The sequence below is a fragment of the Zalophus californianus genome, chromosome 8 (genome assembly GCF_009762305.2).
Source record: "Zalophus californianus isolate mZalCal1 chromosome 8, mZalCal1.pri.v2, whole genome shotgun sequence".
NCBI classification, from domain to species: domain Eukaryota; kingdom Metazoa; phylum Chordata; class Mammalia; order Carnivora; family Otariidae; genus Zalophus; species Zalophus californianus.
In genome coordinates, this window is record NC_045602.1 from 80,601,335 (window position 1) to 80,613,522 (window position 12,188).

At 49.1% G+C, this 12,188-nt stretch overlaps 1 protein-coding gene across 12 annotated transcripts in view; it reads right to left on the minus strand.

The window, feature by feature from the left end:
* TBC1D8 (TBC1 domain family member 8) overlaps positions 1 to 12,188 on the minus strand; it is a 101,083-nt gene that overhangs the window by 24,296 nt on the left and 64,599 nt on the right. For 8 of the 12 annotated variants that reach the window (XM_027623182.2, XM_027623186.2, XM_027623192.2 and 5 more), the window contains 3 exons: positions 4,467 to 4,674; positions 2,940 to 3,134; positions 1,358 to 1,537 (listed from right to left, as the gene is read on the minus strand). In XM_027623182.2, coding sequence (XP_027478983.2) covers positions 1,358 to 1,537; positions 2,940 to 3,134; positions 4,467 to 4,674 — 583 coding nt within the window. The remainder of the gene's footprint in view (positions 1 to 1,357; positions 1,538 to 2,939; positions 3,135 to 4,466; positions 4,675 to 12,188) is intronic. The other 4 variants (XM_027623189.2, XM_027623187.2, XM_027623183.2 and 1 more) reach the window with 2 other exon arrangements.

Below are 12,188 nucleotides of genomic sequence, written 5' to 3' on the forward strand. Positions count from 1 at the left end.
CAAATACTCAAGTCCAAAGAGCTGGGAGGGTGGGGTGGGAGTGGGGAAGCGTCTCAGGATGTTGACACCAAGCCAGCTGTTGAAACACGGGTCAGCTCAGAGGGCGGACAAGGGCAAAGGCGGGGGGGGGGGGGAATCATAATTTGCCCTAAGCTCCAGGACAGCCAGAGGAAAAACTGGAGCCTGAAAAAAATCACACCGTTCTCATTATCAGACACAAGATAGATACCATTTCTCTAGGCAACTAAAAATTCTTTAAAATTATCCCTAGATGATAGGAGTTGTTAGTACCTTTTAAGCAACATGTTTTTTGGGTTTTTTTTAAAGATTTTATTTACTTATCAGAGAGAGAGTGCATGCACAAGCAGGGAGAACGGCAGGCAGAGGGAGAAGAAGGCTCCCCTCTCAGCAGGGAGCCCGATACGGGACTCGATCCCAGGACCCCGGGACCATGACCTGAGCCGAAGGCAGACGCTTAACCGACTGAGCCACCCAGGCGCCCCATTAAGCAACATGTTTAATATGCTTTTCATTATCTGCATTCTCCAATAAGGGGAGAAACTTCCATATATACTCAATATTCTTACAGGTTTAGTCAGGAGTTCACTGAGCTGCTCTGTGTAAAGCATTATCAGAAGGTTCCGTTTTGAATGAATAAAGCTAACAATTATACAGTAGCCAACCAGGTGACAAGGCACAGCTTGGGGTAGTAACGTCCATAACCACCCCTGGCACACGTGGTCCCAACACAGCCTCCCTCCAGCCGCGGTGTCTTTCCAGAGTACAATTTCTAGCCTCTTTACCCCACTGGGCATGACATTTCCCTCGGATTCTCCCTATAAAGAGGACAAGGCTAAGTAGATGTAACAGAAATATCTTTTGTCCGGTAAAACTACAGCACAGGAGACCTTTTGTTCCAGGACAGAACCAAGCAATACTGTAAAAGGAGCCCATACAGACACCCCTGGGTAAGAAGGGAAACACTTGTTCTGCACCTGCAAGAACCCACAAAGGACAGCACTGATGCTCTCCAGGTCACATGGCCGAGAGCTGTGTCCAAGAGCCACTTAACGGGCAGGTAGGGAAAGCCGTTGGCCTCGGTCATCTAATCACATCCTCCATGCACCCGGACGTGCCCAGGCAGCTGGCATCGGCTGGGCCCTTCCACTACTGCCCAGGAGGGAGAGGGAGGGGCACTAGCTGCCGGGGCGGCCAGCAACCTGCACCACACCTGCTCTCCTGAGGCCCGTGAGGCCGGCGCCAGCAGGTGCACGACCCGCAGCAGGCCCGACAGCTGGGAACCCCCACCCGTGCCGGCTCTGCCAGGGTCCAGCAAAGGCAGAGCCAGGCCACCCACCATTCGTGAGTCGGGGCTCTGACTGCCCGCCTGCTGGAACACAGAGATCAGGGCCTCAGGGTGGAGCCGCGGGCTCTTCTCTTTTTCACTTTCCTCACTATTTTGAGAGGACACCATTTCAAGATCCCCAAACTTGTGGTCACTGCACATGCTTGTTGAATGAAACACAGGTGAAGTCTGCTGGAAAGACAAAAAAAAAAAAAAAAAGGAGGTAGCTAGAAGAAAGTCATTACTTATGGAAGAGTCTTTGTTTTGCCTTTGGAGGCATGAAGGTAATGTATTTTTTTAATTTATTTATTTATTTGAGAGTGTGTGTGAGCATGAGGGAGCAGGGGGAGAGGGAGAGAGAGAATCCTCAAGCAGACTCCCCAGTGAGCGTGGAGTCCGATCAGGGGCTCAATTCCAGGACCCTGAGATTGTGACCTGAGCTGAGATCAAGAGTCCAGTGCTTAACCAACTGAGCCACCCAGGCGCCATGAAGGTAACATACTTAAACATGCCTGTGTAGGACTCAAGGGAAACAGACTAACATTAGCCCCAACAGATGTGATCCTCAGGAAAGAATATGGTCCACACTGTGCTTTCCTGGAAAGGCTGCTCACAGCATACAGGGTATGGGGCCAAGACGGGGGCAGACAAGAACCATTTCTTGTATGCTTCCAGAACTGAAGATGACCATCTTCAGAAAACAGTTCTCGGGTACTAAGAAACTATGTCCTTTCCTCCCTGTCACCGCACTGGTAAAAAGAGGTGAAGAAGGGTGCCTGGGTGGCTCAGTTGTTAAGCGACTGCCTTCGGCTCAGGTCATGATCCCAGAGTCCTGGGATCGAGCCCCGCATCGGGTTCCCTGCTCAGCAGAAAGCCTGCTTCTCCCTCTCCCACTCCCCCTGCTTGTGTTCCCTCTCTCGCTGCGTCTCTGTCAAATAAATAAATAAAGTCTTTAAAAAAAAAAAAAAACAAAAGAGAGATGATGAAAGAGAGGGACAGGTGTGAAACCAGCAGGAGAGGAGGCCCCAGCGGATCCGGGTCTGTTTTCCAGCTGTCCAATGTAAGACAATGTAACTTCTCTTTTAACAAGTTCCATCTGCCCCCAAATAACATCCCCTCAACCTCAGGGGTTGAGGGGGGGCACTGACCCCTCCAACCTATGAGGAAGGTGTCCGCTAACCTGCAGGTCGATACCCATCAAGCCCTCCAGCCTGGGAGGGGTGCCCTGTCAATCCCTCTGATGTGTGTGGGTACCCCAGCAACCTAACATATGGAAGGGTGCCCATCAGTTCCCCTAACCTCTGGTGTGGGGTGCCCCAGGAACCCCTCTAACCTGTGAGCAGGGTACCCTGTTAGCCCCTCAAACCACTCACTGCGTGGGCCACCCTCTAACCTGTGTAGCACCCACTCAGGAACCCCCGAGTATCAGAACTGATACACTGTCTTCATACACAGGCCCAATCATCTCTAACACAGTACTCTCATTTCCAAGTGGACTGTGGTTATGTGCACTCCCTTTAGAGACCACCGCCCTAGAAGGGGTGAGAAAAGAGATCTTCACTTTATAGGATCCCGCTGTTTCCAAGCATCATACCATGTCCTCATCTCGTGAGGTGTCATAATGCACGGGGTGGTTGGCGTGCACCTGCTTCAGCCTCATGAGCAGGCTCTCCACCAGGTTATCTCTGTCCTTTAGCTCAATGAACTGGAAGGCCATCTTGCTCCTGATGCTGATGATGATGGGATTAGGGAGCAGACTTGTGTCCTCCATCTTCTCAATGCTCACCACCTATTGCAAAAAGTTACACACAAAAGATCCAGCAACAGACAACGGAGGGCAGGCATTTCAATTACCTATTTAGGAAAATACCACCAGAAAGAAGGCAAAACCAAACAACTGCCCTAAGGAATGGATACAGAAGTTAAAAATTATCTAAGGCAGCCTATTCACGATAGCTGAAAGGTGAAAGTAACTCTGGTACCCATCGACAGGGGAGCGGAGGGACAAAATGTGATCTATCCACACAACCGAACATGACTCAGCCTTGAAAAGGAGAGAAATTCTGACACGTGCTACAACATGGATGAACCTGGAGGACATCATGCTCGGTGAAGCCAGCCAGCCACAGATGGGCAAATACTCTATGATCCCACTTAGATGAGGGACCTCGAGTAGTGCGATTCGGAGACAGAAGGTAGAGTGGTGGTTGCCCGGGGCTGGAGAGGGAGAGGGAGGATGCAGAGTGAGTGCTTAATGGGAACAGAGTTTCAGTCCGGGAAGATGAGGAAGTTCTGGTGATGGCAGGATGATATTGTGAATGTACTTAACACTACTGAACTGTAACACTTAAAAGTGGGTGAAGTGGGAAATGTGATGTTACATATATGTTACAACAATAAGAGAAGTAAGTGTATAGGACAACTCTTGGATTCCTTGCTCCACTCCTAAGTAAGAATATTTTCAAAATGAAAACATCTAGAAAATGACATGGAGGGAGATCACATAGATGAAAAATTCTGAGTTTTCCCAAAGAACAGCGCTCAGAATTTGGAGGTCCTGATGGGAAACAGAGGGGTGGGTATGGTCACCACGGACATGCCCTGAAAGCAAAGGACTGAGGATGGCAGATCTGGAAGTAGCCTCAGGTTGCCCTGCGTTTCCAGGGACAGACTGCAGAATTTTACAGCAGGAAGGGAAGGGACCTGATCCATATTAAAGGAAACATTTTTTAAATGTTTCACTCAAGTCCCAGGAGGGTACAAAAGCCAAGCAATCTGACATTGGCAAAGGTGATGCTTTTTGTCAGTTGCCTTTTCTCTTTCCCCTTTTTGAGTGCAAGGGGTAGAATCCTTCCTAGGAGCTGTTGGAAAAGCTTTAACTGCTAGGCAGGGAGGTGAGAGTGCTTGCTTCTCACCAATCACTTCCAGGCACATTTCAGGCTGTTGGAGCAACGACAGAAAAAGCAACAAGCACATGGGGACTGGTCAAACACAGGCCGCGCTTCTCCCCAGAGACCCATCCGCAGCCGGCAAAGCCCCGCTCGGTGAGCAGCCCTGCCCCAGCCGGTGACCCGGCCACCACGGGCTCAAGGACAAAAGGCGGGCTCGGGGCTACGCCTACCTCTCTGAGTGGGAGGATGACATTGCAGCAGCCGTCCTCCTTGCTGGCGAAGCAGACGTAGCGGTCGGAGGCGAACATCCGCCCCACGGTGTGACAGCGGCTGAACGGCGTCCACAGGGAGCAGCCCACCACGGCGTGCAGCCTCTCGCGCCTCGGCAGCCTGAAGAACGCCCGGAAGAACTCGTTCTGTGCTCTGGCTTCCAGGTCTCTGGCGGAGCGGGGCGAGAGAAGACAAAGAGGCAGGAACGGTGAACGAACACAGGGGTATACAAAGAAAACCCTGTGAAGCCGGATGTGAAAATGGATGAGCCCCTCCGGCCGTGGGTCCCAAGCACGCAGCCCACTTCACAGCCAACCTTGGAGGGAACGGGTACTCAAGGCAGAAGGGGTCGCCTCTGCGCAAAAGTAACACAACAAACTCACAGACCAAAACAGATACTCCTTCCTGGTTTGAGCAACACTGTGAATCACCATCAAACAATGGTTTAAGGATCCAGGATCAAAAAGTCCGTAACACCAAGTGCAGGCGAGGATGTAGAGAAACGGAAACCCTCATACACCGCGGGTGGAAATGTAAAATGGTGCGGCTGGTCTGGAAAACAGTCTGGCTGTTTCTCAAAAGGTTCAACGTGGACTTACCATACGACCCTGCAATTCCCTTCCTAGGCGTAGACCCCAGAGAACCGAAAATGAATATCTGCTCAAAAACCTGGACACACCTGTTCAGAGCAGTAGAGCTGGCAACAACCCAAACGTCCATCCGCTGATCAACGGATCAACAAAATGGGACAGAGCCGCACAACAGAAGATCACCCAGCCACACGAAACACTGACACAAGCTACATCATGGGCGGACCTCGAAAGCGTTACAGATATAAGACTGCATACCACCTGATTCCCTTTATATGAAATTTCCAGACTAGGCAAAACTCATAAAGACAAAATAGCTTAGTGATTACGTAGAGCAGGGGATAAGGGAGAAGTGGGGAGTGACTGCTCATGAGTCTGGGGTTCCTTCTTGGGGTGAAGAAAATGTTCTAAACCGAGTGTGATGATGGTTGCACAACTCTCTGGATTGAAAAACCACTGATTGGGATGCTTTAACAGGGTGAATTGTATGGTATATGAATGACAGCTCAAAAAAGCAGTTAAAGTGAGATCTGTGCTGGGCGTACAGTTAAGTGCTGAATAAACATTAGCTATTATTACCTTTAAAAAACACATCCAAGCGGGATCTGGCTGGCTCAGTCGGTTAAGCATCTGACTCTTGATTTCAGCTCAGGTCACGATCTCAGGGTCATGAGAGCAAGCCCCACGTCAGGCTCTGCCCTGGGCGTGGAGCCTGCTTAAGATTCTTTCTCTCCTTCTCCCTCTGCCCCTCCCCCAGCTCGCTCGCTCTCTCAAAAAATAAAAAAAAATCCAAGTAAAACTATCACTGGAGAGAAGCCCATCAGTGTCACATCAGCATGGACAGTGGAGAATGGGGGAGAAATCGTACCCTAGGGGACCCCCCCCATACCCTGGGTCTTGGCTCTAACATCCAGTAAAGCAAGAAGGCAGCCAAATCACAATGTTTGCAAATACTGATGAATTTATGTCATATGCCAAAATTCTAGTAGAGGGGAAATTCCACCGTACAGAGATAAAAATTTTTCTTTGCCACACCAAATAAGAGCTCTTTAAATTTATCTGAGATAATTAGAACTGAGCTCAAAGTAAGGAATATGAACTCTTAGCTTTCTTGTTAGCTGGGGGACCTTAGATAACACTTGTCCATATCACATCTTGACATCTGTAAAATGGAAACAATACCTAACCTTTCTGCTTCAAGGGATCCCTGAAAACATATGATGTCCACAATATTGAAAAAGCAGGTTAGAAATAGCATGTATAGTATGATCCCATTTATATAAATTTTATAAAATTTGCAGAAAATGATATGTAAAAAGATTTTGCATAAAATGTTAATAGTAGTTGACTCTGTGTAGCAGGATTTCCACTTTTCATTTTTATTCTGCTTAAATTTTCTGCCTGACCACGTATTGTTAGCTTTTTTAAAAATGAGGCTATTTTCTTTTAGGAAAAGAGTAACTTTTAAAATGTTGCATCAATTTTAAACGCCCCAGTCTGAGTGATCTTTCAGACACATCCTCCCCTCGCACGAGGGGGAGGCTCGCACATAGAGGCCCCTCCTGCCCTGCTTCCTGTTTCCAACCCAGTCCTCGTTTTCACACCATCACACAACTGTCTTCCCAGGAGACCCCACACGGAGATGGGGGAGTGCTTGGAATTTACTATCAAACCCTCACAAAGATAGATACATGCATGTTCAGAAAGTCCTCCGGGCACAGCAAGAAATAAGACAAATTCTATAGATCAAGATGGGTCCGGTTACTGCAGGCCAAAGCTGCAGCACCTGATATTCCATGGATGGCTATTTCCAAAGGAGCCTGCGCTTCCTCCCCAGAGGAGCTGGGAGAACGTGGGAAAGCACCGTGAATGCTCTAGAAATTCATGTACTACAGGATGGAAGGCAAGGCCCCTCGAGATCACCCCACTTCCCTGAAAGCAGACCTATTTTCAGCATTATTTACGTTGGAGGATTTATATCCTTGTCCTGAAAGTAGGCTGGCCATGCTGGCTTTGGTGAAAGCCAACACAGCCTACCAGTACATATCTCACAGATGTGGGTCCAGCCGCCACTGAATTCAACTGTTGTCCGGTCCTTCCTAGAAGCACGGGGGTGGGGGGAGGGGGGTGGAAGGACTTTTGGTATTTTTGCAGCCAGCTCTTCAATTTAAGAATAAGGCCCTCAGTTATATGATTTTTCTGTTCGGTGCTCCTGCTATACGAGCCAACCACTCAGTTCAACCCCATTCTCCATGGCTTCTGAGCACAACATCTCCACTCTCCTTTCTGGGCTGTTCTCTGTCACTGTCGGCGTGTACCTCTCACACATTCAATAGTCACAGACCAGTGACCTCGTGTTATAAGACAAAGACAGAAAGGAGGGGGGCACCTGGGTGGCTCAGTTGGTTAAACTGCTGACTCTTGGTTTCGGCTCAGGTCATGATCTCAGGGTCCTGGGATCGAGCTCCTTGTCAGGCTCCACACTCAGCAAGGAGTCTGCTTCAGGATTCTCTCCTCCCTCTGCCCCTCCCCCCACATGCTTGCACACACTCTCTCTGAAATAAATAAATCTAAAAAAAAAAAAAAAAAGGCAGCAGGAAAGACTTTCCTAAATCATCTTCCTTCCTTAGAAAGTCCTCTTCCAATTCTGCCTCTAAATCTGCATTATACCTATATATGTGGCATTTAACCTCCTAAGAGATGGAGATGAAGATCCAGTAGTAGCTTGAGAGAGGAGTAGCTCAAGCCCTTTATGAAGCTCAGAATAAGACCACTTCATCCTTTAGGTCTGTTTCGAAGCAGGTGGTAGTTTTGATGCTAAAAATACCAGCTCCTCTTTCCAAAGAGCACAAGAAACAAAGCCCACTGGTCACAATTTGCCTTTCAAACCTTCCAGTACTTACTAAATGCTCCCCCTCTTCCTCCATAGAGATGCCCAACAGACATGAGCCACAACCGACCATTCAGAAAGCAGTAGCTGAGCACAGGCCTGTAAGCCAGGGCAGAAGCGCCCCTATAAAGATGAAAACTAGCCCGGCAGCCCCCACAATATTTACCACCCATTGTCCACCTTGCTGGTATGCACTGGCCAAAGCAATTGCTCCAAGAGAAAGCGACAGCTGAGAATAGAAGGGACGGTGCCCCAAACCCTCCTGTCTTAACACGTGCCATTGTATGAGCCTGTAGCCATATAGGATATAAACATGGGTTCATCAGAATACGGAGCAAGAACACCAAGTCTGTTCGCAGAGCTGCAATTAACACATGCAATCCTGCATGACAACAATGTGGAAATTCTAAACTACATGCCCACATTTAAAATCCCACACTTCATTCCTTAGACCTTAGACCCAAGAAATGAAAGGGTGAGTTGTTCTTTTGTTTCTCTGCAAACCTAGAATTCTATTTTCTCCTCCTAGTTTTGGTACAAACGTATCAAGAACAGGTTTCCCTCTCTCTTTTCCCCATCAACCCGTTAGAATGCTTTTGAAAAGACCCGTGTCAGGCCTTACGTGCCATGGTTAACTCTCCCTCCTTCGTGTCACTCATCCCACATACACAAACCTGTGTGTCAGCAGCTCAAAGCTGCTCAAGGCCAAGTATTTCCCTAAACTCAGGCCATGTGGCAGACTGGGGCAGGTGGGCTCCCGCATTAGCGCCGGGTATGAGGAAGTCACCCCTGTGCCCTAGACAGGAGGCTTCAAGTACCATCCCTGCCCTTCTGGAATAACTTGGTCCTCTGCAGGCAGTTTGCCCCATAAAGATACGTATAAAGATTTCTAAAGACTTAGTTACACACCCACCCACAGACCCACGCCCAACTCATTTGAAACAGCAATGCAGAAACTAGGCAGAAAGGGGCGCCTGAGTGGCTCTGTCGTTAAGCGTCTGCCTTCAGCTCAGGTCATGATCCCAGGGTCCTGGGATGGAGTCCCACATCGGGCTCCCTGCTCTGTGGGAAGCCTGCTTCTCCCTCTCCTACTCCCCCTGCCTGTGTTCCCTCTCTCACCAAATAAATAAAATCTTAAAAAAAAAAAAAAAAGAAACAAGGCAGAAAGACCAGATACACATACTTTTCCTCAAAGCCCAAAAGTGTGCACATACAACATGGCATCCCTCAAATGTGTGTTTACGAGAAACACCTTTCCTCTACCTTCCCCCAAGAGCACTAAGGAAACAGAAGGACAACCTTGTTATGAAGCATCTTACACAGAGCACACAGCAGCCTGGGTCCCCTGCACACAATGGGGGCATGAGGGAAACCCAGCCCTCAGACAGCAGACAACAGGCTGCAGATGGACTCAGCTGGGGCCCGCAGTGGCCCCATTTCTTTGAAAATCCATCCTCGGAGCTCCAGCAGACCAAGACCTCAATAACACTGGCATCTAGAAGGCTTTTTCACACTCAAGGCTCCTGCCTTCACCCTCTGCCCTCCATCCTGCTCCAGAACAGCCTGGAGAAGTACAGAGTAGCTAGGGCTCTGCAGGGTGGGGAGCCGCAGGCCTTCCCAGGTGAGGCAGGAACTGTCTGGGGCTGCACGAGGAGCCCCTAAGAGATGGTGACTCTGAACCAGAATCACAAGGACAGAAAGTCGAATAAATTACAGAGCTAGGCTGGGCATTCTTAGTAGGGGCACAAGGAGAACAGCAGGAAAGGGAGTGAATCTGGGCAGAAAAGGCCAAAGAAGGTCTGAAAAGTCAGACCTGGGAGCTAAGAATCAGCCAGGCAACAGGGGATGAGGGCTTATTCTGAAGACATCAGCCCCCCACCCCCACCCTGGCAGCCACTGCCTACCTTTGGATACCACAGAAAACCTCCCACCAGGGGAAAGAGCCTCCATTCACTATACTGCATTAACTGAGTTTTCCTCCAGCACTTTGCGATCAGTCAATACAGATTTTAATGAAGATATTAATTTTGCTTTAGTGAAACCCATCACCTCCCCAATCTCCCACCGCCCCCTCGCCAAATAGCTGGCTACACAGTTCTCAACCTACCACTCACTTTACAAGTGTTATTTTGTTTGTAAGTTTCAGGACCAATCCATGTATTGGCTCCCCAGCCCCCAGAAGTCCCTTCCTCAGTCTCCGTTTGCCCACCCTCCTGGATTCTGTTACCATACCCCAGAATCCCTGGTCCAGGCCCTGCCCTGTGAAGTGTGAGGGCTGGGCCAGAGGACTCCCCGGGGCCGGCCAGCTCTACCTTGTCTGACTGGGTCCTCCCGGCTCCCGCTGGAGTCCCAGCCTCGCTGGGCCCTGTCCCGAAGTCCCATGGGAGTGAGCGTGAGCAGCAATCATGACTAATTCATAATCAGATGGCTCACCACACTAGTGACCCCAAGGGCACCTTTCTAAAGCTGTTATCTGGGAAGGGAAGTGAAAATACACCAACAAAAGGGAGCCTGAGGAGCATTCCAGCACTTCTGATTGTGCCCTTTGCATCAAGAGACTGTTTTCCTCAACTTGAAAACCTGGGCTCTCTTGGCAGGATGTCAAGTTGACTGAGTCATTACCTGTTTATGTCCACAGGCCTATGTCCCCATGACAGAAAGCTACACAGGAGACCCAGCGAGGACCTGGTAGGCAAGGACGTGCCTTTCACTTTTGGAAGAAGTCACTCGAAGTGCAGAGACCAGCAAAACACACCACGGACCAGAATCCTGCCGTCCATCTCAGGGCCAGCCCAAGGCACCTGTGGCGTCCCAGCAGCGCCACCCCGGCCACCGCTGGGGCCCCGTTTTGTCCTTTTCTCTCCCTTCTTCCTAATGGTTTCCAGGATAGAAAGGGGAAGAGGGGGAGCCTCGTGTAATTCACCTGAATTCTGGAATGTGCATGAAGACTGCCTGTGCTGATGAATTTTCTTCCAAAATGAATGATTTTACCAAAGGGTCTTAAGTGCGACAAACCTGCCATCAGCCTCTTCTTTCCCAGTTTCTACCCCAAACCACAATGCTTCATCTGGAAGTGGAGCCATGAAGGAACATCAGGAGATCCATGAGAAATCACCTGAAATCCCAATGCCCATGGAGCTGACCGGAGCATGCAGGCTACCAGCCGGCCTCCTAGTTCTAAGACCCTGGCTGCAATTCACACACATCGATGCAAAACCTGCAGAAGAGAGGGAGGGTGATTTATAGGAGTCCTTGAACAACTCCTGCAACCGAGACTCGTACCTTCATTTTTAACCAATCTTTGTAAGCTGGACTAAAGGGACTCAGACACCGAACCACCACAGAGTTATCTGAAGATATATGGGAGAGCGGGGCTGCCGTTGTGCTGGGTTGTCTTCTCTGGACCTACGACAGCGCCAGAGATGCTAACTGGAAACCCGGAGTCAGGAGGCACAGGGAGGAGCTCAGGGTGGGGAGTGAGAAGACCCAAGGGCAGCACTCCCAAGGCTCGCCTTTCGTAAGGGAGTGACAAGCAGCACAATCCCCTCTCACAAAGGGACGGTCCGATGATGAGGACACAAAACCAAGTGAAATTCACTGGAGTTTCACCAAAGAAGTTCACTTTTTGATTCCTGCCTTACTTGGGATGATACACGATCAAATTTCCAACGCATGCACACAGCAGGGGCTCTAAATTCTTGCTGAACACATGCCAACTACAAACACGCTGCCATTTAGAGACCACTAATTAGACACATGTTCTCCCAGATGTTCCGAGAAAATAGCGAACGTGTGTAAGGAGTAACAGGAATGTTAGAATAGATTTAAAAAATGTTTTTAATGACTGGACATAGAACGACACAGAACTACCACATGATCTCGCAATTCCACTTCTGGGTATATGCCCAAAAGATGTGAAAGCAGGGACTCGAAAAGATATTTGCACACACATGCTCATAGCAACATCAGATACAAATGCCAAAAGGTAGAAACAGCTTTGTGTCCATAGATGCATGAACGGATAAAGAAAATGTGGTATATACATGCAATGGACTATTTTATTACCTAGCCTTAAAGAGGAAGGAAATTCTGGCACTTGCTACAACATGGATGAACCTTAAGGACATGACACTAAGTGAAATAAGCGAGTCACAAAAAGATACTGTATGAGTCCCCTTACATGAGGGACCTCGAGTAGTCAA